The sequence below is a fragment of the Propithecus coquereli genome, unplaced genomic scaffold (genome assembly GCF_000956105.1).
Source record: "Propithecus coquereli isolate 6110/MARCELLA unplaced genomic scaffold, Pcoq_1.0 Scaffold299, whole genome shotgun sequence".
Classification (NCBI taxonomy): Eukaryota; Metazoa; Chordata; class Mammalia; order Primates; family Indriidae; genus Propithecus; species Propithecus coquereli.
The window spans coordinates 3333043-3360764 of record NW_012148607.1 but is presented as its reverse complement, the minus strand read 5'-3'; the positions used below and the strand labels follow the sequence as shown (position 1 = coordinate 3360764).

At 47.1% G+C, this 27722-nt stretch overlaps 1 protein-coding gene across 6 annotated transcripts in view; it reads right to left on the bottom strand.

The window, feature by feature from the left end:
* Positions 1–27722, bottom strand: part of ERI3 (ERI1 exoribonuclease family member 3) — a 130962-nt gene that overhangs the window by 37276 nt on the left and 65964 nt on the right. For all 6 annotated transcript variants that reach the window (XM_012649012.1, XM_012649008.1, XM_012649010.1 and 3 more), the window contains one exon: positions 26825–26897. In XM_012649012.1, coding sequence (XP_012504466.1) covers positions 26825–26897 — 73 coding nt within the window. The remainder of the gene's footprint in view (positions 1–26824; positions 26898–27722) is intronic.

The following is a 27722-nucleotide window of genomic DNA, read 5'->3' as shown; positions in this document are numbered from 1 at the left end:
ATGTACTACCCCCACCCCACCCCCAACCTCGCTCCCCCAGATTAGGACCTGAGTAGGGATGGAGACTGCAGGGCACTAGCAAGCTGGGCCAAAGCCCCCACCTGCCAGTGCCTTGGCCATGGGCAGAGCCTTCAGCATCCAGGGCTGGCAGAGAGTGCCTGGGCTGAGACCAGGTGCTTGTCTATCTTGTGGCTTCCCAGTAAGAGCCTGGGGTAAAAGCCAAACAGAGAAGCCCAGCTACAACGCTCAGCTGGGCCTTCGAGGCCTCCTGCCCCTGCAGCATCAAATCATCTCCATAGGGAGGGGTGTTACCTTTTCTTCAACTAGCAAGGCCCACAAAGGTGCCTGTAAGGCACAAAGCAAGTTTCTGCCTCATGGCCTCCTGCACCAGAATTCCTCCTGCTACTGCTACACATACTCCCTCCCTCCTGCCTAGCCCCTGAGCTCCTAACAGCACCAGATCCAGCAGCGGGATGCCTCTGCCTCTCAGTCCTATCACCCCTGATGATGGCTGTGACCAAACCCAACCCTTCCTGGGGCCATTCCTCCCCAGTTCTCTCTCTGAAATCGGGTTCTTGGTATTGCATGACAAGTGGGTTTCTGATAACCATCGGGTTATTCCTCCATCCCCCAGAAACAGTCTAAGTTCTTATGTGCTCCCATCCAGGCTTGAGATGGAAAGAGGAGGGGCTAGGGACTGCAGCTTGAACTGTGTCAAATGACCCTGTCTCTCCCACCCCCCTTCCTGATACTGAGCTGTTAGGGCTAATCCCCTCAGGGGTGTCAGAACCAGTCTGCAAAGCAGAATTCTGTGTTTCAAGTCCAAAGCTTTGAACCTGGCATGTAACTAGTCCTCAGTGAGGGGCAGGCATTTTGCTAAGTTTGACTCTCAGAAGTTGGACAGGCCTGAAGATAAAAGAGAAAAATCATGTCCTTTTTCCTAATAAAAAGGAGACACTAATAGCAGTCAGCACTTAGGCAAAGCACTTTAAGTTTCTAAAGTGCTTTCCAAATTAAAATATAATCCTTTATTGAGCATGCGACACCACCACCACCACTCGCCACCCCTCACACAGGAAGGTATGTGCATGCTTGCACACACCACACACACCTTCACTTTATTTCTCCCTGGGAAAAAGGAGAAGGATGTTCAAAACATTCATCCCAGATCCTCCTCCCTCTTTATTGGATTGCTCACGTAACACGTATTTATTGAGCAACTACCATGTGCCAAGCCCTATGCTGGGTGCTGGAGATAAACAGAAGAAGTAGACCAGGCCACTGCCCGTAAGCACCTCCCAAGGCTAGAAAGAAAGACACGTGCACACACTTGCAAAACAACAGTGGAGGGAAATCACCAAGAAGGACCAGATGGCCTTCCAGTGGGACATACTAGGTGGGGTTCCTAGGGAAGGTGGACACGCAGGCTAGGAACTCAGTTCAGTGATCTGAGCTGAGACAAGAGAGTTGTAAGAAGCAGAGGACTGGGTCAAGAAACTAAGAGTAGATAAGATCACCCAGGAAGAGGGTAAAAGCCTTGAGAGTCACATAAAACCCTTCTCTTCCCTGATGTTTAGAGGGAGAAAAGGAAGGCTGAAAGATGAGAAACTTGAACACTAGAGCCTCCAGAGCTAAGGCCCAAAGAACCTTCTCTCTGGGGCATACCCAATATCCTGGCCCCTGGATCTCCCTTTGTCAAATCAGTTTTCACTCTACCCAGGTGTAATACAATGGAAGCGTGCGGCTTTGCAATCCCACTGACTTATTCACAACAAACATTTACCAAGAGCCTATTATATGCCAGGCTATGTGTATAAATAAATACAGCAACAGAGACATAGCACTGTCCTCAGAGAGCTTACAGGGCCTTCTCCAAGGGACTTAAGCTCAAAGAAGTGCTGTAATGGGGCTCAAACAAGAAATGTAAGCTTTATGATAGGACAGAGGAGGGGAGCTTGACCCGCTTGGGGAACACATCCCTGAGGACAGGTAAGCTGAAAGTGAGTGACCGGGAGGAGGAGGTGTTTGGGGGCATGCTAAGGCCTTTAGGCAAACTGTGCCACGGCACCTGGCAGGAATCAAATCAAGGCTAGTGTCTCTGGAGCGCAGAAAGCAAGCATGAAATATGGCTGAGGAGGAAGGCCGGGAACACAGCCCCTGCAGGGCCTTAGAGGACACAGTAAGGGTTTTGTGCTGTTTCCGAAGGCCATCCAAGGGCCTCCCATTATCACGCTATGTGATCTTGAGTCCTGTACCAATCTTAAAAGTTAGTTCCTTTGCACACCTACCCCTCCCTACTCCTAAGGGTAGCCAGGCCTGGGAAAAACTAACAGAGAACCAAGACCATTTTCTGTCTAGAAGGAGAGGAAGAAATGCACAAACATTCATTCATTGACTATTCACAAATTCACTGAAGGCCTCCCAAACCGTGGCAATTCAAAACAGAGTCACATGAAGACCCTGTCCTCAGAGAACTCAGTTCTTTGAGGGGAAACGAATTACTGCCTGTAACTGTGACAGAGAGTGAGTTGAGAGAACCATAGTAGGGATACAGAGGACAGTGAACAGGCCCTGAGGCCTCTGGAGCCCAGAACGGCACGTGCTGCTTCCTGACCCTAGCCTCACTGCACGGGAAGCAGTTGGTTAGCTGGGACAGCACGCCCCACACAGACTGCAGATTGAGCAGGGGCAGGAACGTGAGTGAGGAGGACCCTGTGCCAAGGCTCCTGGGAAGAGACTGGAGACCAGGCAGCAGTGAACCTAAGCCTGGATCTTCTGGTTACAAAGACGAAGGTTGAAAGGATGTGACCAAAACCACAAAGGAGAGAAGAGAGATAGTCCCACTGTATAGTCCCAGGATGAGTGGAAGGGGGGATCTTTAGAACAAGCAACAGGACTTGGATAGAAAATCATTTCAGGAAATGGCAACTCTAATCCCCAGGTCTCAGTTTCCTAATTGGAAAATGAGGGCCTTAATTACTTGATTCCTTGGATCCCTTCCTGATCTGAAATTCATCAGATCTGAGGCACTTCATTCAACCTCCCACAGGAGTCAGGCTTATTTCTGCCCCATATCTTTGTTTATGCTATTTCCCCACTTGGAAAACTTACTTCTTTCCACCCTCTCCAAATCCTGTCTGCCAGGACAAAGACACCACCTTCAGAAAGCCCTTCATGATTTCTCTTTCCCCCTCGTCCATGTCCCACCCTGATCTCCACACCCAGTTCTCCCAACAGCACTTCGCTTAATCACATATTACATATGGTCTGGTACTCTCACTTGATGGCTCTAGGGACTGCTTTATCACTCCCTGACCCCGGACATCCATTTTGGGGGCAGGAGGGAAGCTCCACTCTAACAGGCCCTAGAAGCAGGCAGATGCTGTTCTGCCTGAAGTCTGGGTCCCCATTCCCTCTGCCCACAGTCCTGTGAGAACTCGACAGGACTCCGCTTGAAAAGGGTGCTAAAAGCAATGATGTCTCCAAGTGCGATGGGAGATATTTGTGTCTGCTTTACCCTTGGCTTTTTGCTCCGGTTCAGGTAGGAGCGGGGTGGGCCGGCTGGCAGATCTGAGAGCGCGGCACGCCCCAGCGGGCAGGGCGCACAGCGCGGAGGAAGGCGCGAGTCAGTCTGGAGTGCTCCCCATTTATCAAGCTCACGCAGGCCGCCAGCCGAGCGAGTCTTTCTATCATTACACCTCTCAAAATCCGATTCATACCACTAATCCTGCCTTCATTCTCCCAGATTAATAACATCTCTTTCAACCTTCACAGTGTGATAAATAGACAAAGAGAGAACAAAAGGAGAGACAGAAGAGAGAAAAAGAGCTGGAGCAAGTCCCCATAATAGAGAGAGCCGAGAAAGAGGAGAGGGAAAAAAGGAGAGAGAGCGAGAGCAGGCAGCGGCCAGAGACTGCAGCTACCTTAGAGAGCCGCTCTGAGGAGAGCTGGCGGCTGCACCCCGCTATGCGCTGCGCTCCATCCCCAAAGAGAAAGAAAGGCTCGTTAACAGCTCCTTCCTGCCTGCACTTTTGTTCGAATTCTTTTCTTCCCTTCCAAACCTGCTTTAGGTCAAATTCCAGTGAAAATGAGTCTCCTGGCTTCCCTATCTCCTCCCAGCCTCCAACCAGGCCCAGGGAACCAACCTGGTCCTTGGCAGCAGGGCCAGGTCTCGGTATAAGACAGGGCTGGGAATGGGTTTAGCGAGAGTGGAGCAAGCTTGCCTAAAGCTTCACCAGAGCTGTTCCCCCAACCTGAATCCTCACCCCCTCCCTTGCTCTTTCAGCAGAATGAGAGGGGAACAGAGCAGAGGGAGGGCTTGGGGTCCATTCCCTGCACATCATTCCAACCTTAGGCTCCACATGGTCCAGTCCAAGGCCCCAAGCCCTCGGCAGCCCAGCCAAATGGAAAGTAGGCACCCCTCAAGCTTGCTAAAGCAGAGGGCAGTCCATACCTCCAAATTATGATGGAGAAGTGTGATGGGAGATAACCCCACTGGGCCCCAGCCCTACTCTAACACAACTGACCTCTGACATTTCTTGTTCTCTGCCCAGATGCTCTCCCAGCTTGTCTCCATAGCACACTCCCTACCCTCCTCACAGAACCAGTTCAAGGGCTCCCCCTTCTGGATGCCCATCTGAGCTCTTCCAGGAGAATTCAGTCCCTACTTCTCTGGGGCCTGGAAGAAAACATCATTTTCATTAACCTGTAGTGACTATGTGTTTCTTACAACCCACTGGGAGTCTGTCTTCTGAGTTCTATTTTCCTAGGTCCAAGTTTCCCATGGCACAGCACTTCCATTTGCTCTTGACTTTGTCTAAACTAGCCCTGGCCAAACATGGCTCAACCTTCCCTCTAGACTGCAAAGTAATCCTAGGCTGCTGGCCAGCCTGGCTCAGAGGCAGGAGCAGAAGCACTCCACAGCGGGAAGCCCAGGTGGCCCTGAGCACCCACTGCCTTCACAGTCCATCAGTGGGGGAAGGCAGGGCTGCACCAAGCTTGCTGGACCACTCTATCCCTCAGCACACTCATGGCGGCTGGGGGGTGGGTGGGGGCTGGTGCATGCAGAAGGAGGTCCAGCCCTGCCCATTCCAGCCTAGTGGGAGGAGCCTTCCAGGAGAGTCAAGGCTTCTCTAAGAATGGGTCCTGGTAGTGGACAGGAAAGACCTAAAGCAGACCCTTGGTAGAAAGCTGATAGCCTGGTATTCTGTTTAGAGGCAGATCTCATCTAGGGAATATCTTGCAGACACTTTCCAGATTCTTTCCTCCAAAAACTCTCCCTTCCTCTATCCCTTCCCCCAAAACACAGCCCTCTTTTGGGCCAAAGTGGCTGCTGCCTGCTCCCATCATTCATTTCTGGGGACCCCATCACTTCCAGCCCCAACTCTCAAGTTTGCCCAATCACATCTCCACTTATGGAAATAACTTGAAAGCTCAGAGAAAAGGAGAGTCACAGGGTCAAGTAAAAAAGCAAACCACAAGGGGAAAGGAACGTTGCAACGGGTAGGGGGTAGTCCCTGGGATCCCTTTTACAAAAAATCCAGAAGTTCCATTAACCTTCCCTCAGCCCCCATATCAGAAGGATTCTCTACACTTTCTTGTAGTCCACCAGGCCCCTAGGATCAGACACCTGCAATAGGGAGGGTGGAAGAATGACAGAGACTGATGCTCATCCATCAGTGACTCAGGGAGGTAGGGGCTAAAAGGGACGAGCAAGAAGGAGAGAGAACGATCCAGTCTCAGCAAAGGGGAATAGTCTTCCTTACAACCAACCTAGCCTACTGGTGCCCTGGCCTTCAGGGCAGGCTAGATCCAACTGGCCACACAGGCCCACACTGCCTCTGAACCCAAGGTCACGGGAGGGTTCCAGAAACATGGGTCTCAGGGCCTTCCTCCCCTAACAGCCTGTGTTGCTGGCAGATCAGATAGCCTCAGCCAGAGTCAACTCTACAGTCGCCTAGATACAGGCAGGCAGCAGGCCCAGACACCCCCTGCCCATCTTGTTCTAAACAGCTTCAACACTAAGCAATCAGGTGACATCCCAGACAATGTCCCCAGGGGCTCAAAAAGATGTTCTGGCCCTTGCAGCCCCACCCCTGAAATGAGGCCAGGCCCAGGCTCTTGAGAAGAGAAGTCACAGTGGCCCCCCCAGCCTCTGCCTCTATTGCCAATCTTTATCCAACACACTCTTGCCTCTCCCCTAGCCTTGCTTCCTTCAACTCTTCTCGCCCTCCCTGAGCTCTTCCTCCCAAGGTAGGCCACCAGTCACCCAAGTCTGAGGGGCAAGCCTCATCTCCTCAGGAGGCTTTGCCATTCAGTTGAGAGAGACAACCCTAGACCCTAGTAAGGAGCCTGTCTGAGAATCAGGTAGGAGTCAGACACAAAAGGGTCTCTGGCAGATCAAGAAGCCAGATCCAAGTCATGCTTTTCCCTCACTCCCTGAGTACCTAGTTCTAGAGCTCACTCCTCCAGGCAGCCAATGGCATAGAGCAGGGAAGGAGAAGTTGGGTCCTAATGTGTAAAAAGCTCCAGCAAAGCAAAATCATTTACTCTTCGGTGCGACTGCTCAGCAGAGCTAATAAATCTTGCATGAGCAGGGCCGATTCTAATTTCCTAATATGAAAAGGCATTTGGATTGAGAGAGAGGGGGAGATAAAAGTGATTGAATCTCCAATAGTCCAGGTTACTGACAAGAAACATCCTGCTCAGCCCTGAGAGAAGGATGGCAGCACCCGCCCGCCTGCACACACCCATCCGTTCTGCCCCCTCTTGGCGCGATACATCTCAGTCTCTTCTATTGACAGGACGTGGCTTTAAACACAGTTACACAAGTTATCATTTCTGCCTTCTGATCAATCTGAATTTTCAGGACAATTACCCTCTTAATCAATGATTGCTATCAGCAGCCCCGCGCCTGGACGGATTTCTCAGCAAGGTAATCATGCCGCCAGGCTGGACGGCGCGTGCATAGGCAATGAAGCTCCGGGTGGGGTCTCCTCCCTCCTTCCTGAGCCCCCATATCCCAGCGCCGCTGCCAGCATCGAGGACAAGGACGGCAAAGTGTGAAGGCCACTTCAAGGAGTGATGGGAATAGAAGGAAGGGGGGGCAGCCACCCAGTCAGCCTTCCAAACCATCTGATTATGGAACAAACCTATTAAAACCCTAGATTTACTGCCCACCACCCTGATGCATCTCCGAATGTCCTCCTGCCATCATTCCTACTTCCTAATTAGCCTAATAAAGCCCAATTCTAATTACAGGCTCAAACTATTAGGGTGAGTAAGTACAAAGAAAAGAGAACTATTGGTTTTGCTAATCTCTCAGAAGCTACTAGCTCTATTCCTTTTCTCCTACGGACCTGGTTCATAGGGGCTACTGACTGGAATGGCAGGGGCAGCTTCTTCTCCTCCTCAGATGCCCAAGCATCTGGAGTGATGACAAAGCCAGCCCCGCCTTGAGCCAGGAGGCCACCCAGCCCAATGCTCCCCACTCCCTCCACAGTCCTCCCACAAATCCAGCCCTCTGCATAAAATAATCCAGAGCCCCCCAGGAGAAGAGGGAAGGAAAGGAGAGAAGTCAGAGGAGTCAGTGCTGAGTTAGCTAGAGGTCATATTTGCCACCTTGGGGGCAACTCAGGGAAGTTTCTCACCTGTTGTTGGCAAGGACTTAACTAGAGAGGCCAACAGTGTACTGACAAGGACTTGGGCTAGGATACTGATGAATGAACTTATGCTCCAGCATGGGTGGCAGATATGTGTACACAGTTATACTCTTGGCAGAGTGGGTTGTGGGATTAAAACAGGTCCCGACATTTTGCTACTACATCCCGAGAGGGAAAGAGAATGAGAAAGCATGTGTGTCTTTATTCATTGACGCTTACTGATTGCTGCCCACAGGCTAAGTGGTGGGCATACAGCAGTGAACAATATAGCAGTGACTGCTAACTCTCATGGAGCTCACAATCTGCTAGGAAAGACAGACAAGTGCAAAAAAAAAAAAAAGCAAAAATGATAGAGTGAACTTGCACATGAATGTTCGTATCAGCCAAAAAGTGGAAACAACCCAAATGTCATCAACTGATGACCCAATAAAGTAAATGTGGTATATCCATATAATGGAATATTATTTGGTGATAAAAAGAAATGAAGTACTGATTTATGGTACAACATGGATGAACCTTGACAATTATGCTAAGTAAAAGAAGCCAGTCACAAAAGGCCACATATAAGAAATTCACAGAATTGCCAGAATAGGCAAATTTACAGAGATAGAAAGTAGATTAGTGGTTACTTAGGGTTGGGGTGTCTGGGGGGAAATGAGAAGTGACTGTTAATGAAGTTTCTTTTAGGGGGGACAAAAGTGTTCTAAACTTAGATGGTAATGATAGTTGGACAACCCCATGAATATACTAAACAATAATAATTACACACCTTAAATGGGTGAATTGTATGATATATGAATTATATTTCAATAAAACTTTTTGTAAAAAGGTATACTATGACCAAAGAAGTGCAAGGAGCCCACAGCAGGCTCAGCAGCAGTAAGCAAAGACAGAGGCTCCAGCATGGTGCCTAGCCCTCCAAAGGCACCCAATATAGGACACACAGTATGTGAAAAGGGAGAAAATTCCATTGGGAAACTGGAAAAGCCTTCACAGAGGACATAAGAGGAGTTAGGGCTTGAAAGATAAGCAGGAGTTCACTAGGCAAGAATGCAGCAAAGGGCTTTCCAGGCTTGGAAGGCTTAGATGTGTACCAGACAGGCTATTTTGGCACAGTTAGAAAAGTATTTTAGGTGTCTCAAAGGCCAAGCTAGAGAGCTTATACTTCCTGCAGCAGACATCAAGAATTTTCAAGTAGAGAAGATCAGTACAGGATAGTCTGGGGCTTGATGGTTCAGGCATGGGAAACAACGTGTCATAGCTGAAAGGGCATGGTTTTTGGCATCACTATATCCGGGGTTTAAATCCTGAAGTCCTTCTCCCAGTAAACTCTAATGACCAGTGATGGCTAGGATTTTGTCTATTTTACTCACCATTTTATCCTCAGTGCTTGGCAGAGTGCCTGATCCAGTAGGTGTTCAAAAGCCACTTACTGAATGAAAACGAATGAATGAATGACTATGCTGAATTCAATCCTATTTGACACTATTTATTGAACACCTACCAAAAACCTTGGCACTCAGTTATACAGTGTGAGCTCTTCAAGGGTAGGGACTCTGTCCCAGCTCTGACCTCTGGCCTCAGTGCCTTACACAAGTTCTGTTTGGCACAGGGCACGTACTCGATCTATATTTATTTCCTTCCCTTTCCTAATCTAAGAGGTTTCCCTAAGATCCAGTGAATTCTTGGATAGGCTTGTTCTGAACCCATCGCTGTGGCTGGCAAGAGAAAGGAAGCTGACGCTGTAGGGGACACAGGCTTCAGAAGAGCTATAGGAGCAGGTGGTGGTGCCCACAGTATTTGCCCCAAAGCAACCATGGTGCTCTAGGAGGCCAGTAGACAATCTTGAGTCGTAAAAGCTGGTAAAGAACTGAGTGGGAATGACAGACCATTCTCACAGCCCGTTCTCAGAACCTTCTGCGGACTGTCCTGCACGCAAGGCAGTGGGTCTCCAAGCAGGGAGGAGGCTGGCATACATAGGTAAGGTGGAAACATAAGCTGTAAGACTTGTAGGTGGATGGGGAGGGGAAGATCTAAGCCTTATTTCCTAAGCATTCTGTCCTGATCCTGAGATCTGCCATTTCCATATCTCCCTCTGGTCAGGAGAGCCCTTCTGACCACAGTATGAAGGGGACCCTCAGTCTCCCAGCCCCCAATTCCTATAGGGCCTCCCCTCCCTTCTCTCCTCTTCCCTCCCTTTCTTTCCTGCAGAGCTTCCCTCAAGCCATAAAAATAAAATAAAACACAAACACCCACAGTCCAGGAGGAGGGCGTCAGACAGATAATGGGCATTTTATATCTTTTTATGACACTCCCCATAGGCAGCTCAGCAATCACAGCGCAATAAAGGCAGGCATGCAGCTTGCATAGTTAAACAACTGCCGGGTAATTAGGCACAGCAAACACACCACTGGGGAGGCCTCGGGCCTGCCCTGGGATCTGCCTGCAGCCTGCCTGCCTGCTTGCAGCCAAGTAGGTACCAAGCCCAAGCCTAGCACCATAAGACCTGGTCATGGTGGTGCTGGGGACAGACCACTGGCAGGTGCCATATGCACACTTGGGCTCATGCCAATGCACACGCACAAGCACACTTGCCCACACCCACACACAAGCACTTCCTGAGCAGCCAGCCTCGACCTCAACACTCCATGAGAGCTGCTCTTCTTTTCCAAGTAGGGTAAACTAGGGTCTCACGAGGGCCTTGCTTTAGGGCCTTTAAAGAAGTCACACCAGACACGAGCAGGGACTAGCTCATCAGGGTAGCTCAAAGCTTATAAAGTGGCACAGGCAGGAGGCACATGACAGACATGCTTACATGGATCCTCTGTCTCTTGTAAATTTAACTCAGTATAGAGCTGAATTTGAAATAAATTATATTTCTATCACTGTACTTACCACTTCTATTGTATTTTTCCCCATCTGCCTATTGACCCAACCATCTTCCCTACCAGACTGGGGGCTCTGTACAGGTAGAGACTAGGTCTGATTTGCCTCTGAGTCCAGATGCCCCCACCCACAGGACGTGAGGGACTGACTGGTGGCTAGAGGTGAACATAGATGTCCTGGCCCAGGCAGAGCATAAGTCATTTGCTACCTGAGGCCTAGGTCCAGGCTGATCTAAGCCCAGCCAAGAAAAAGAAGTCCTCACCAGCGTTGAGGCCACTGTACTGAGTCTACACATTGCCCATTCATACTCCAGTGACTCAGCCAGTCAAATTCAGAAATTATAGGGAACTGAAGGCTAATTAATGGGACAAAATAAACAAAACTCTGCTACAATCCCACTTGAAGACCGAGATAGCCAAAGGTCCCATCTACAGGAGCCAACCACATCAGCTCTAAGGAGTCAGCCAGGGAAAATTAAGGCACCCAAGCTCAAACCACTCTTCCTCCAAGGGAGCTGACAACAGACCAAGTCAGCTCACGGGAAGACCATGGGCTGACGCAGCACAATCCTATATGAATGTGAACACACATCTAGATACTTTTCCTGGTCTCTACCTGGCCATCACTCAGAGTCTGTCAAGACAATAGATAAATGGGAGCAAAGGCCAGAAGAGGGCCCTGGGCTGCTCCTTACCTTTAGGGTATTGAGAGGGTCCCTCTTTTCCACCCGCAAAGCAACAGGGAGACAGTAAGCTTCTCCTCACCCCAAATTCTCACAGTGAAGCCCAAAGCCTACGGGCATTCCACTTCAGTCCAACCCATGCCAAACTGTGACAGGTGCCAGCTATTTAAACTCCTCCATAACAGCTGAGTCCCCTGGACCCTCAACTTTTTCCAGTGGGATAGTGGAGTAGTCCCAAGGCCAGAGATCATAGTAGGTAGGGGTGAAGAGGGACTTCTCCCACCTTCCGTCTGTCTCATTTTTGGCTGGAAACAAAAAGAGGAAATCTAAGGTACCATGAATGATCTCACAATGGCAAAGGTAGAAGAGATCATAAAAAGAAACTGCTTCATCCAGCTCCCTTATTTGTTAGATGAGGAAACTGAGGGCTCAGAAAGGGCAAGCGACCCAACAGCAGAGCCCATATCTGTATTTTCTAGCTTCCTGGTCAGTCCAGAGTTCTTTGTACTGCACCACACTGCCCTCTAGAGACAAGGGCCTCATCTGCCCAACTCCAGTGCCTAGAGTCAGACTACGAATCCCACTGACACCTTGACCCATTTTCCCATTTGTAGGCATGTGCATATACCAGAATACACACAGACATACTCAGGCCTGCACAAACCTCCCCAGTTTGGGGGATACATTTCTTCAAACACATACAGACATGCATGTACACATGGGTGCACCCTCTTACACACACAGATCCCCATAAAATAGATGTCACTCTCAAGAGACCTAAAGTATAAGGCCAATTTCTATCCTTCCCCAATCACTGGCTTTCATTGACCATACAACGAATAATGGCTGCTGTGTGTTTGGGCTTCTAGTTCAAACCAGGCCAGACCAGAGGAACTACCTTCAGTTGGTATCTACTATGAGACAAGTGACAAGAGGGAAGCTGTAAGGAGAGAAACTGGATTTACATCCTCCTGGCCTTAGGCAAGCTTCTTAATCTCTCTGAGTCTCTATTTCGGCACCTATAAAACAGGAACAAAGCCCTTTCCTTGCTGAGTGGCTGTGAGGATTAAATGCAATAACGTGTGTAAAGCATCTAGCACAGAGGCTGGCACCAAGTGTGACCCCATGCATTGGTGTTCTATTATTGTTGATACTGACAGACATGGTCCAACCTGTCTTTGCAGAGTTGCCTACAGAGCTGTGCAGGAGGGCTATGCCTTCTGCCTTCAAGAAAGTCTCCCTCTCTTTTCCTCTCCTTTTCTGCAACTCTTCGCAGTTTCCAGGGTCCAGAGTAGCAACAACAAAATCAAAAGAAGGAAAAAAAAAAAAAAAAACCCTGGGGAGAAGGCACAGTAACTAAGTGCTCCCTTAGCTCTTTCATACTTAACAGAGCACCAATGAGTCCATCTCTCCGCTGCCGCCACGCCCTGCCTCTCTCCCAAACTGTCCTCATCCTTCTACAGTATTTATGCCTCTATTAGCTTACTGAGGTCCCCCCTGCTTGCCTAGCTCTGCAGATTCAGAGAAGCAGCAGATCTAGTCCCTTTCCTCAAGTGGCTCACAGTCCCTCCCAAGGACAGACCAGGCTACACACACACAGTAACCATGATGTGTGGACTCTGGGCTGCACTGGGCCCTAGTAACTGGTCCTGAGGGTTAGAGTACACATTCTATAGTCAGAATGCCTAAGGTGGAATCCAGGCCCCAAACAGACCCAGGAGAGCTCCCCATTCTCCCATGCTCTAAAGTGAGCCCAGAATTCACTTCCTCAAGGGCACAAGAGAAGACAGAGGGGGCTCACAGTGGGACTGGGACACAGAGGTTGTAGCCCTTGACAAGACACAGAATCTGAGCAGTAGCCAGCCAGAGGCAGACAGAACCTAGGGCAGGCTTGGTTGTGAAGACCTACCACAGAGAGCACTACGAGAACTCCAGGGTAGAGGTTGATCTGCAGCAGCTACCAGGAACCTCAAGGGGAAGAAAGAATCCCAGCTGCCCTGAGCTGATTCTCACCTGCTTCTTTCCCCCTTGTGGCCACACCCACCAGGGCTGCAGACCAAGGCAGGCTGGCTCCCTGGCTGAGGGTGTGCCAAGCTGCCCACCCACACACAGAGTGCCAGCACTCCTCTAAGAGCTTCACAATATGATCTAATCGATTCTCACACTGTCACTTCCCGCATTGTACCATAAGGATACAGATGCCTCCTGCCCCGGGCTCTCAGCCTGTCCACAGCCAACGTGCTACAAGGCAGGGTGGCCACTTCCTGCTAGCCCTGGCTCATAGGCTCTTTCTTCCTATGCATGGACATAAACATGGCAGGTTCCTGGAGCTACTGCACCTCTCTTAGAGGGCAGCTTAGGCTGGCGTCACTTTTGACACTGGGCGATGATTCTTTACTGCACTCGCTGGCTCTCACTCTCACTGTCACTCTGCTTTTCCTTTGGTAAAAGGCATGGCTGGTCCACATCAGCAGCTTAAAAAAACCTGAAAACTACTGTTTGGAGTTCCCTATCCAGCAAGCTGTCTCACCACTTCAAGCCTTTGTTCACGATGCTCCCTCTGCCTGGATGCCCTTTCCACTCTGCCACCTGAAAACTTACTCATCTTTCAAGACAAATCCCAGCGTCTCCTCACCAAAAACTTTCTTGACTTTCTTTCCCATACCCCAAGTAAAATGGACTCCTCCTTCCTTTGCACTGGAGGCAGCATAGCAAAGCAGTTAAGACCATGGACTCCAGAGTTTACTGCCTAGATTCGAATACCTGCTTCATCACTTACTAGCTGTTGGACCGTGTGGAAGGAACATAATGTCTCTGTGCTGCAGTCTCCTCATCTGTAGGATGGCTAATAATAGTACTTACCTCTTAGAGTTGTTTGAGGATTAAGTGACTTAATCCATATAAAGTTTTTAGAGCAGATACTGCTTTTACTATTATTACTAATTATCTCCACTTTACAAATGAGGAAACCAAGGTTCAGAGAAGATAAGTAACTTGTCTAAGGTCATAACACAGGTAGATGATAGAGCCAGGGATTGCCTTCAGGTGAATGTGACTCTGCACTCCACTGGACATCTAGGCATGCTGATGGCAGCTGGAATCAAGGGCACGAGATGACCGACTCTTCCTGTGTAAGCTGAGGGTAAGCTAGTCCAAGGACAGCATTAAGCTCATCCTCCCTGATGCTTACATGAACTCTCTTTGGGGGAGTCTCCTTTTCCTAGCTCCTGCCCACAAAGTCCTATATGTCTCCTTGACTTCTCTTCTCCCTGTAGCCTGATCATCTCGTCTTTAGCGGTCAGTACTGGGACAAGGGAAGGTGGGAGCATAGTGCTACCATTTCATCCTCAGGTCAACTCTAGGAGATGGGTATTATTTTTCTTGTTTTATAGAGGGGAATACTGAAGCTCAAAGAAGTTAAGTGACTCTCCTAAAACCCCACAGTTACTAAGTATAGAGCCAAGATTCTAAATAGGCCTGCTGAACTCCAGAGGCTAAGTTCTCTGTGAGATATTAGTCAACTTTAATAGGTTCAGAGAGGGTCTTGCTCCAGATCACATAGACAGTTGGTAGCGATATCTGAAGTCTGAGCCAGACTCATCTGGCTCCAAAGCTCTTTCTCTTGCACCAGTGATTTCTAGCCTGTGAGCCACTTCCCACAACCCCAGGGCCTAGTGTATACACCATGTATCACCTGAAGGCTAAATGAAGGGTAAGTCTCATACAGTGATACTTTTTTTCCAGGTTTTTGCAGACAGCACTATAATTAATAAAATATAAATCCATTTAAAAACCAATGAAATTTACTGTAGTTTTTTTCATTATGTACGTTCTCTATCATTATATAACCAAAATACAAGTTCCACCAAGTCTTGAAGGAAGATGTCTGTTAAGTTTTCTGATATCACTAAGGGCTTCTTGTCCTCTGCTTGCCTACCTCCCTAAGGGCTCTCCAAAACCACACTTAGGTACCTTTCCCAAGGTACCTTCCTGATCCTTGGTGTGGAATCTTCGTGTGGAATAACTGTCCAAAGGTCAATGGCAGGAACAGGAGGCAAAATCCCTTCCAGGACTTGAGTCCTGTGAATGCTAAGAACTAATGCAGTCTCCAGCAAAGAGGATTCAAGTCCTGGGCTATAGAAGGAAGGAGTCAGGGAGGCGAGTTTGCCTTTCCTACCTTAACCTCCAACTCCTTCCCCGCCCACCTGCCTGAGACACATGGTCTGGGGAAAAGAGCGCACTGACCTGGGTTCAAATCCTAGCTTCACCTCTTCCTGGCTATGTGCCTTTAGGCAAGTCACTTAACTTCTCTAAGTTTATTTGTCTGGGAAATCCGGCAGAGGAATAGGCTTCTGGACTGTGGAGCTCATTAGGCCAGACCAATATTCAGTGTGGATTCAATTATGCTTGTTGATGCTGAGTGTGTGCCAGGTCCTGTGCTAGGCACTGGAGATACAGAGATGGGTGGATATAAACCTCAACAAGCTCACAGTCTAGTAGGAAACAAAAATATGTAAGCAAATAATTACAAGAGCATGTGGTATGCTCAATACAAAGTTCTGAAGCATACAAAGGAGGTGATTTACTAGTTCTACCAGAGGTGGGGGAACATCAGAGAAAGTGTCACACAAAAGGGTTTTGAGGGATGAACAGGAGTTTTTCCAACACACTGAAAGGGGAAAAGCAATGTAAGCAGAGGGAACAGCATAAGTAAACGGAGGTAAAACAGTCATGCATACTTAAAAAGCAGCAAGAAGTTTGATATGGCTGGAATGTTATGGAGGGACAGGAGATATGGAGATAGGGATGCTGCAATGAGCTAGATTATATAGGGCCCTGGTATCTTGTTCAAGAGAAAAGATGGAGCATAGCCTTTGATACCTACCCTCTTGGCTCTGGTGCTCTTCCTGTCAAAACAAGTACCCTGCAATCACACCCTTTTCCGTGCCTTTGATTTAAGAGTTCCTCTCCTGGCCCTGACAGTAAGGCATTTCTGTCCCACAGATTATAACTCACTCTGGGCTATTATTCAGCTCCCCAACCCTGGCCCTGCTGCAGTTAGTCCAAACATAATATCCTTCATGCATATATTATCTGTCTCCCTATTATCTGGAATCATTTCGGAATTAAATTTCAGTCCTGCAATATTGGCTTCAGGAGCGGCGCGCTTTATGGGCTAGTCAAAGGTTAGAATACCAATCAAAATAACAGTGCCGATGCAGCGAGACATTTTAATATTCCAAAACCCGGTAATTGTAAAAGGACATAATATTTTTTCCCTGATTACCCCAAAGGCAACACATGTTAACAAGGCGAGGGAAGGAGTGAAAGAAATTTCAGAGTTCAGACAGCTGTAAGACATATTTAAAAGAAAAGCCCAGGCTGGGCACTACACCATGGGGGCAGGGACACGAGAAGGAAGGAGATATTCCCTCCAGCTCCAGCAGCCCCTGACTCCAAACACAGCATTGTTCCCTCCTCCACCTCTGGACTATATCCCAAGAGCTTATCCCCAGTGGCAGATATTGCAGAGGGTGGGATGAAAAGGGAAAGAACTCAGGATCTAATTCAGCAGCATCCAGCCCTCAAGGCTGGCCCCTCCCAGTGTTCCAGCATCAAACCCAGCAGTAAGCACTCTGGGCTGCTCTCCCGCTCACTCTCCCCTTATTTCATGCACGTACCTGTGCCCCCACCTCTCCCTCATTTATATGTAGTGCTCTGTGTCCTGGACTCTGCAAGTGTTTCTTCCCAAAGACAGCTAGAGGCCCTGATCTACCTAGCCCGTAGAGCTGACTCCCAGCAGGATCCCAACCCACAACTGCCCACTACCCCATGGACAATGCTCTGAACTTTGGATGATGCCAAAGACCTGGGACCACAGCCCTAGTCTGGTCCTGACCACTGAGTGGCCCGGAAATATCTGCCCTCAGTGCAAACTGTCCCCCTCCAAAATAAAACAAAACAAACACCTTGCAGGATCCCCAGATAGTCACATCTCTCTTGGTTTTCATTTTTGTTTGTTCTTGTTTTTCCTAAATTAGCTTTGAATAGCCCCAGTAGAGGGGCTCTGTGGCTGGCACCTTGCAGCCACCCTTCTATAAAGAGTCCTAGCTTCCGTCAGCCTGCCTGTCACTTGAGCAGCTTTATGCCCACAACTCCAAAAAAGGACCTGATTAGCAGAGTTTTGGATCCTCTCACTCCTGATGGCTTCCCAGCCAGCTCAGCCCACTTGCTGAAGCCTCCAATCTGCATCATCCCGACCTGCTGACCTGCCTATGGCCCCTAGCAAAGAACTTCATTAAGGCCGAGAATTTATTCCTCCATAAGCCCTTAATTTATTACTGCACTGATTGGGACTCTGAATGCTCCAAGGTCAAGAAAAGTCGTACTCAATTGTAGACACCAATCCTACCTTCAGCAGTTTCTCCTGCTGTCCCCTCCCAGGGGATTGGGGGGCGGGGGAGAGAGAATGCTCCTTGGAGGGACCCAGGAAGGTCTTCTCCTTACTCTAAGAGCTGGTCCCAATCCCACCCACTCCAGAGCACTCAGAAATCACAGCAGGACATAAAGTCCAGACGACAGAGGAAAAATGGAGCACCAATCTTCATACCCTAATAATATATGTGGGTCTGTTAAAGTCTAGGTGGCCTCCATCCCTACAACTGCTGGGCATGACTGGCTGAGCCCTTTCTGCTGGGACTGACTCAGAATCCTCCAAAGGCTGCCTGTCTGCTTCTCCGAAAGTCCACCTGTCTTAGTCTGTTTTGTGTTGCTATAAAGGAAATAAATACCTGAGGCTGGGTAACTTATAAAGAAAAAAGGTTTATTTGGCTCACAATTCTGATGTCTGGAAGAGATCAAGATTGGGCATCTGGTGAGGGCCTCAGGCTGCTTCCACTCATGGTGGAAAGTGAAGGGGCGCCGGCTTGCACAGAGATCACATGGCACGAGAGGAAGCAAGAGAGAGACAGGGAAGGTGCCAGGCTCTATTTAACAACCAGCTCTCTCAAGAACTAACAGTGCAAATTCACTCAACTTCGAAGGAGGGCACTACTCCATTCATGACAGATCTGCCCTCCATGACCCAAATACCATCCATTAGGCCCTACCTCCAACACTGAGGATCAAATTTCAACATGAGGTTTGGAGCTGACAAACATCCAAACCATAACATCACCCAATCAGGCCCAAGCATCAGAGGGGATTCCAGACAATTCGTGACTGTGTGTGCGCACACTTGCATGACTTGGTCTGAATGTACATGAATTGTATGTGCGTAGGTATGCATTTATACATATATTTATGCATGTGTCCGTGTATATGCAGTAGGTGAACATATTTTATGTATGCATGGGTACATCTACAAATACCCTTATGGAGGTCTCATCCAACCTTTTTGTTTCTTGATTCCCTATCTATAACAACAGTTTTTTCTATCAAACATTAGCTACCCACTTCCGTGGCCACACCTTGGAACCTGCCAACACCTAGAACCGCCCCATCTCTGAAATCACTCATTCAGACATTCTTTAACCAAAATATCTAATTCTTCTGTCTGGCATATTCAACTATACCCAGTATACCTGTTCCTCTTCTTACTGGTACCTAACTACTTTTTTCATATCCATCAGACCCATTGTTATCTTCTCTTCCCTCCACATCCAGCTTAGATCCCACAGTCCCTCTTGTCAACTGCTGTCTTGTCAATATCTTCAACTCCCTGTTCCTTTCATCGTATCTCCTTGAGGAAAATCTCTACCCTGGATGAATCTAAATGTCTACTTCTTCCATGCCCACAGCCAGGTAGCTGAGTTCCTCACAACAACCCTGTGCTGTAGTTGCTATTATTGTTTTCACTTTAAGGTTAAGAAAAACCAAAGCACAGAGCAGTGATAAAACTTGTTCAATGTTTTCACATTAGTATGTGGCAGAGCTAGAACTTTAGTTTTGCCTGTTTATGCTAAAGAGACAGAGAAAGAGAGTAAAAGAGTGATAGAAGAAGAGAGATCATGAGAGTGTGGTATTGCAGAAACCAAGGAAAGAAAGTGTTTCAGAAGAGAAGTGGTCAGCTCAGAGACGGCCACACAACATAAAGACTGAAATACGAGCACTGGACTTAGTAACAAGGACCTCTGTGACCTTGGTGAAAAACTCTTGGGTGGCATGATGGGGACAGAAGCCAAACTGGAGAGATTTGTTTGAAATTGAAAAGTCATACAACTAACCAGAGTGACTCCACTATGAATTGATGTCATCAACCTCAACTGGACCCTCAGCACTGCCTAGAAAATCCTACTATACTTCTCAAGTCAGCTCACAGTTTCTTTACTGAAACTATAGCTATCCTCTCTACATTCCACAATCCTTCCCAGCCTTCCCCTATTGGTTATCAGCAAATGACTTACCTTGTTTCATAGAGAAAAATCCCCTCATGGGATAGGAACTACCTCAACTTGCCACCACCAAATCTACAAGCCTGCCTACATCCATCTGCACCCATCTCTTCTCCTTCCCTCCTCTACAACGGAAGAGGGGACCTTCCTCCTGAAAAGAGACACTTTCAAGAACCTGGGTTCTCCATCCCATCTCTCACCTTCTCAGAGACCTCCTTTACTGATTCTCTCTCACTTTTCTAGTTACCTTTCTTTTCTAACAGATCCTACAAAAAACCCCACGTCTTCCATCTTAGAAAACACAGCCTGCCTGAACCCCACACCTGTCTCTCCCTTAGCTCTTGTTCTTTCTTTCTCCTTCAAAGGTACATTCCTGAAAAAGTTTAAGTTTCTCTATCTCCTCATTTCTCATTTATTCCTGAATTCTCTCCAATTTGGCTCCTGTCCCTATCATGCCACTCAAGAGTTTTCATCAAGGTCACAGGTCCCTGTGCTCATATTTCAATCTTCACGTTGTGTGGTCATCTCTCAGCTGACCACTCCTCCTCTCCTGAAATACTTTCTTTTTTTGGTTTCTACAATAACACACTTTCATGATCGCACCTCTTCTATCACTCTTTTACTCTCTTTCTCTGTCTCCTTAGCACAAAGAGTCAGGCAAAACTAAATTTAAGTTCTAGCTCTGCCACATACTAACATGAAAATGTTGAGGAAGTTTCATCATTGCTCTATGGCTTGGTTTTCTCAACCCCCTTGTTTTTTTTTTTTTTTTTTGAGACAGAGTCTCACTCTGTTGCCCTAGCTAGAGTGCCATGGCATCAGCCAAGCTCACAGCAACCTCAAACTCCTGGGATCAAGCAATCCTTCTGCCTCAGCCTCCCGAGTAGCTGGGACTACAGGCACGTGCCACCATGCCTGGCTATTTTTTCTATATATTTTTAGTTGTCCAGCTAGTTTCCTTCTATTTTTTTAGTAGAGACCGGGTCTCGCTCTTGCTCAGGCTGGTCTCGAACTCCTGAGCTCAACGATCCGCCCACCTCGGCCTCCCAAAGTGCTAGGATTACAGGCGTGAGCCACCACGCCCAGCCACTTTTCTCAACCTTAAAATGCAAAATACCAACTATTGCAGTGTTGTTGTGAGGATTAGATAACGTAGCTATGTAAGTATAGTGTCTAGCACAGCGCTGTCCAATATAAATATAATGAAGCCACATATGAAATTTAGAATTTTTAGTAGCCACATTACAAAGTAAAATGAAACAGAAGAAATTATTTTAATAACATATTTTATTTAGTATATCCAAATATTTTGACATGTAATAAATACAAAAAATTATGAGATAGTTTGCATTTTTTCATACCAAGTCTTCGAAATCCAATGTGTAATTTACACTTACTGCACATATCAACTGGGATATTAAATCTTCCTAAGAAATATTCGGTCTACATTTAGATTTTATATAATTAACTGTTTAAAATGTAGATTCACCAACCCAAGTTGTTCTAAACATATCTAAAAGTTTTTCAAGAAAGTTTTTAATTTACATTTAAATTAATTAAAATTAAATAAAAATTAAAATTTGTTCTTCAATCATACTAGCTACATTTCCAGTAATCTATTGCCACATATGGCCACTGGAAACTATATTGGACAATACAGGTCTAGCACACAAATTCAATCAATAAATAAGAACTATTATTATTACTATTAATATTAGTAACTACTCTTTCTCCTTCTCTGTTTTTGACTCTTCCTCCTCTCTCTCTCAAATGTTAGTATTTCTTAGTGTTCTGTCCTAGGCTTTCTTTTCTTCTCACCCTGTACATTCTTCTTGAGCAATCCCATCCACTTCCATGCTTTAGTTATCATTCAACACCAATAACTCCCCCAAATCTATATCTCTGATTCAGACTTCACCTCTGAACCCCAGACCTATATACTCAACTGCTTCCTCAATAGTTCAACAAGAATGTCTCAAAGGCATCTTAACTTAATATGCCCCACCCTGAATTCATCTTCTCTTCTAACCTTAAAACTTCTCCCTCTTCCATTATCTCAGTAAATTCACTCCAATTCACCTAGGTACTCAAATCATAACTTCTGAGGTCCTGATGGTCTCTCATCCTCAACCCTCATAGCCAATCAATCATTTCCTTTTTATTATACAGTCAGTGCTACTATAACACTCACTGTGAAAGAGCAAATTTGTTCCAATGCAAGTGATGTATTAGGGAACAATTTAGCATAACATAAATTTTGCATTTGTTTATTGCAATTTTGTCCATGAGAAACACTGGATAAACATAGGAAACTATACTCAGCTGAACAGAGCTGTGTAGGAATATACAAAACACGTGCATGTACATACCTCTAAAGTCAACCAGCGAGCTTGATCACAATGTGCTATAATAGCCTACATTCATCTGGTCACAACTTTCCATCTGATGTCACACTATCTTCTTCTACCATTTCACAATAACTCGCAATCTACAACCCTTGTCATGCCCATTTCTACAAGCAAAGTATGGGTCTTTTTCAAGGTAACTTGTCATATTTATTGTAGTATTTATGTATTTCTTAACCATTTAACATGTATAAAACTACTCTACCTTTTTTTTTTTTTTTTTTTTGAGACAGATTCTCAGTGTTGCCCGGGCTAGAGTGCAAATGGCATCGTCCTAGCTCACAGCAACCTCAAACTCCTGGGCTCAAGCAATCGTTCTGCCTCAGCTTCCCAAGTGGCTGGGACTACAGGCATGTGCCACCATGCCCGGCTAATTTTTTCTATATATTTTTAGTTGTCCGATTAATTTCTTTCTATTTGTAGTAGAGACGGGGTCTCGCTCTTGCTCAGGCTGGTTTCAAACTCCTGAGCTCAAACAATCCGCCCACTTCGGCCTCCCAGAGTGCTAGGATTACAGGCACGAGCCATCACGCCCTGCCTACCCTACCATTTTGATTAGATTCCTAACTTTTTTTAATGTGTCACTGATGAAGTTTTTGAGTGTTGTACTCCTAATAAAATTTGTATTGCACAACTTTCTGTGGCATGGTGATTTTCAGGAACCTATATGTTACATTACAGCAGAACTAACTATATTGTTTAACACTCAGGAATCAGTCCATTTCTCTACATTTCCATTGCTATCAACTTAAACCAAGTAACTATCATCTTTCACCTAGTCTACACCAATGGTCTAATTCTCTGGTTCTCAACCAAGGACAGTACTTTCCCACTTCCACCCCATCTACTGGACATGTACAGAAGTGGGATACATTTTTTAGTTGTCACATGACTTGGGGAGGGACACTACCAGCATTCAATGAACAGGGGCTGGGGATACTACAAGTTCAGCAATATCACCCACACAATGATTTGTCCCACCTGAAAAATGCCAAATGCAGCCCCTTTAAGAAAAACCAGTAACTAGTCTCCCAAATCTGCTTGTAGCTCTCTCTACATTGCAGCCAGAGAGTGTTTATAAAATGCAAATTAGATGATGCCTCTCCTATGTTTAATACCCTTTAATATCTTCCCCTTATCCTAAACATAAAGGTCAAAATCAAAGTGTGGTCTACAGGCTCCTGCCTCCCCCTCCAACTTCACCTCAGGCCACTCTCCTCTTGCCACATTCAGTATGCTTTAGGCAGTCATTCATTCAACAAATAACAAACATGTGTGCTACAAACTATTCAGAGTGATGAGGATAGAGCAGTGAACCAAAGAGACAAAAATTCTGTCCTCCTGGAACTTACATTCTAGTTCCATGAAGCTGTCAGGTTTCTACTCACCTCAGGGCCTCACCACATGCTGTTTACTGTGCTTAGCCAATTCCTACACAACCTTCAGGTCTCAACTAAGACATCCTTCCTTATGGAACTATTCCCTGACCCCATCCCACTAAGGCATTTCCTTATTATATGATATATGACTCTGAATTGTTTAGTGTTACTCAATGCAATTGAAATTATTTGTTCAACATCCGTATTTTCTGTTATATCCTCAGGACCTCGCACAGTACCTGGCACACAGAAGGCACTCAAGAATATGTGCTTATTGATGAAGATGTATATGTTTATCTGTGTGCATGTGTCTTCACACTTTATGAATACATATTTATATTAATAAATACATTCATATCTGGGTATATTTCCAAATATTTCTGCAGATGACTGTTTATGTGAATATGTATGTGCACATGCATGTACAGATATGGATATACAATGTTAGAGTATACTCGGGTGCATTCATTCACATGAGTACACGTGTATATTTATGCATGTGTGTGTGTGTCTGTGTCTGTGTGTGTGCACATTCTTCCAGACCCCCAGTGATGGCTCTGACCTCCTAGAGGGAACTGGGAGCAGGGCCCCAAGTCCTCTCTAAGATGACAGCTCAATAATAATATAAGATCATTCAATGACATCCCAAATGTCAGCGAGCACTGGCTTGCTCCACTCTGCTACAGGGGAAGTAGGTGGAGGCAGGAGATGTGGAAACCCGGCCGTTGAAAAGTTACTATTTCCTGATGCAATCCACACCATCTGGGGAGAGGAGAGGGCAGCTGAAAGAAAGCCCTTAGGAAACAAGGATGGGGAATTCAGTCCCAGTTGCTCACTCACTCAGGTGGCTAATCAGACCAGGACCCTTCCCATCTTTTTCATGCAGCAAACTCTGCTAGGGGAGTTGAGGAAAAGGAGACAAAAAAGGGAAGGAGGAAAGATAAAGTAAGATCAAGGACCAGAGAGGACTCTGTCAGAGCCTGGGTCACATGGGGGAAACAAGGCACAGAGTAAGGCTTTTACATAATACTTCTGCAACCTTGGCAATAACCCCTCCGGCTTTCCTTTTATCATTACTCTTCTTAAGGGAGCAGGAATCTCAGCGCAGCCTGCACTAAGTCACACAGCATAAAGGTCAGAAAGATTACCATGCCCCTGGGCCTCCAGGACTCTGCAGCCTCTATGCCTCAAAAGCTGCTAGCAAGGAACAGGCCAGCCCAGAGTTAAGTCATCTCTCCTTTTGGGCCCTTAAGCACACCGGGAACATGACATGACTGGAGGATAGAGGGGAAAGGGTTAAACCCCTTATTTTTCCCAGACCTGCTAAGTTCACCTCATGAGAGGAAATTACAAGGCCAACCAGGAACAGCATCCTCAGTTTCCCCTCATACCCATTCCTACCCTCTATAGCTCAGCACAGTCTGGCAGAGAACCAAGCTGAATAGACTCAGGACAGCCTGCCTCCACCCTTTTGGTTCCAGCAGCCCCAACGTGGCCCTGGGTGGCAATGTTACCACACGGGTCGGCTGCTTTCCTGCCTTTCTGCCAAGGAACCTAGAGGCAGGGAGCTATCCATACACCAAAAAGTCTAGTGAACTTCACAGAGTAATTGCTCATGGTCAGCGCCTGCCTCGCCTGGCCGGGCCTTCACATTGCATTTGCTGAGGCCAGCAAGCAGCCTTGGATGTGCTCTGACAGCTGGCGCGCTGTCTTCCAGAAGAGCACGCCTAGCCACACCTGCACTGCTGCCCCACCAAACCCTGCCTGGGAGGGCCTCTATGGAGTCAGTTCTCAAAGATGAGTTAGTCAGCCAGCAATTATTCACTAGCACATACTCTATACCTAGCCCTGGTCTAGCCACCAGGGACACAGAGAAGAACCACATTCAGTCTCTGTGCTCCAGATGGACATGTCTGGAAGGAAACACACATGGACTCGGTTTCAAATGAGATAACTGACAGCCCAAGTGCCAAGGAGCCTCAACACTGACTGCTGATGTAATACCTGAGTTGAGTCTCTTCTCAGCAGATGTGATACCTGAGTTGAATCTTCAAGGAGAAGGACTAAGCCTGAAGAAATATGCCTGGGGGACATTTCAGACAGAAGGATGGCCACAGGCTGAGGCCCGAGGCTAGGGCAGGGCCCAGCCTCCTCAGCCAAAGAGCAGTAGTAAGCAGCAGTTGCTCAGTTGTATGGGAAATCAACAGGAGAGGTGGGTAGGGGTCAAAGTGCGGACAAGCCAGAGTGCAAAGGACTTTACAAATGCTGCTGCAAAGCATGGAACTAAGTCCAAGGTCATTCTTAGTGTGGTACAAATACTTTCAAAACTTTCTCTTCCACTGCCCCTCCACCTGCCCACTTAGGTCCAGGCCACAACACACCAAAAGCATGCTGCTCTTCCTACCAAGAAAGCATTCTCTCCTCCTCGTGTCCATATCCCTCCTTCTTTGAATGTCCGGTTCAAAACTCAAATCCCTGTAATACCAAGGCTGGCCACCCAGTGGACTTTCTCTTCTCTGAGCCCCTGGAGCCACTATCTTCTCTGAGCTTCCTGGAGTCACTAAGCTGACTGGTGGCATGAGCTTCCTGAGGCTGCTCCAGGGCTGTTGTCCTTAGGTCAAAATGACTTATGAGGGTGAGTCTCCCTAGTGGACTGGACCTCTTGAAGCAAAAATCCTCCCAGAGCAGGGATCTGGGGAGCCTAGTCCTGCACATCCTTTCTTCTGCTAACCTAGGAAGTACAACACACTAGGAAAGTACAGATTTCTGGGTGATTCATCCTCTGCCAGGACCCACCATCATACCTACACAGGGTCTTTGCCAGCCCCCAGCTTCAGAGGACCTCTCCATGTGCTTGTTGCTGCGTGAGTGCCAGCCTCCTCCCTCATGCCCAAAGGGAATTAGGTTCTAGTTTCCATGGCCCTTCCTCACATAAGTAAGGCTCCACTGGAGCTCAGCCGGACCAAAGCCAGCTTGAATGAACTCCAATTCCCAACCGGAGGGAGATACCAGGCCAGTCAGGAGATTCAGAGGCCACACTCATGATGACATGAAAGGAGAATACTTTCCCAGAGGCTCAGCTAGTGCCATATCTCTCCTAGAGACAACACAGCTCAGTCCAGAGATTCAGCTCTGAGCAAGACTTAACTGGGACTTCTCTGCATGTCTGGGTGACACCAACTAGGGCAGCGTCACGCTCCATCCAGCAGCCTGGTCCCCAAGCAGCTCCCCACTCTCAGAAATAACCACAACATTTCCGTGCATATTAGCTAGGGAAGAGGAAGGAGGGATGTTAAGAAAAGAGAAGAACAAAAAAGAAGAGGAAAAAGAACAGAGATGAGAAAAGAAAGCAAGGGAGGGGAGCTCTGAGGCCCAGGAGAACCAGAGGAAGCACCCAGGCAGAGCTCACACACAGTACCTTTTTCAGATTAATCCACTGCTTGAAGTAATCCGCCACTGGCAAGCCCAAGTACTGGCACTGGCCTGGGAGCCTACAAAAAAGGGAAGAGAGAACAAGTTGGCACACCCATGTCCCAGGTATGGAGACTTAAGCTAGGAAGTCCAACAGAGTCTACAGGACAAATAGATCCCAGAAGGCCATCCCATTAGCTGTGGTTCCCACCTCACCCAAGAAAGGGATCCCACCTCTAGCATCATGAGCACTGGGCTCCAGATCCAGCCCTCAGAGCCAAGTATGAGAGCCCAGAGACTCTCTTCAAACTAATACCAGCAGCTACTATTTTCTAATAGCTTACAATGTGCTGAGAACCTTACTTACCTTTTCACATTTAAATCTTCAAAGCGATGCTGTGAGGTAGGTACTATTGTCTACATTTTACAGATGAGAAAATGAGACTCAGAGAGGTTACCCAAGGTCCCACAGCTAAAACATGACAGTGCCAAGAACTGAACCCAGTTCTGTCAGACTCCAGCATCTACGTTCTTTCCATGCACCAGTTTGTTGTTGCTGTTTTGTCACAGCAGAGAGGCAGAGAGACAAGACAGGAGGAGAGAAAGAGCACACAATTTAGAGATACATGGGCACCGGATTCAGCTCATATTTAAGCCTCTAGCTACAGGCTTTTTTCAGATAGAAAAGAGGCCACAGAGAAGGATAAGAAGAGGTCAGAATTTAAACCAAGGGTCTGTTCTTGCTTTTTTCTTTAAGTTAGAATTTACCCACTAACTCCCCCTCTACCTGATGATGCTGTTTTACCCATACAAATCTATTCAACTAAACATGCACTGATGCCTAATGTGGGGCAGGAACTTAGGACTCAAAAAGTAAGACTTGGCTGGGCGCAGTGGCTCACGCC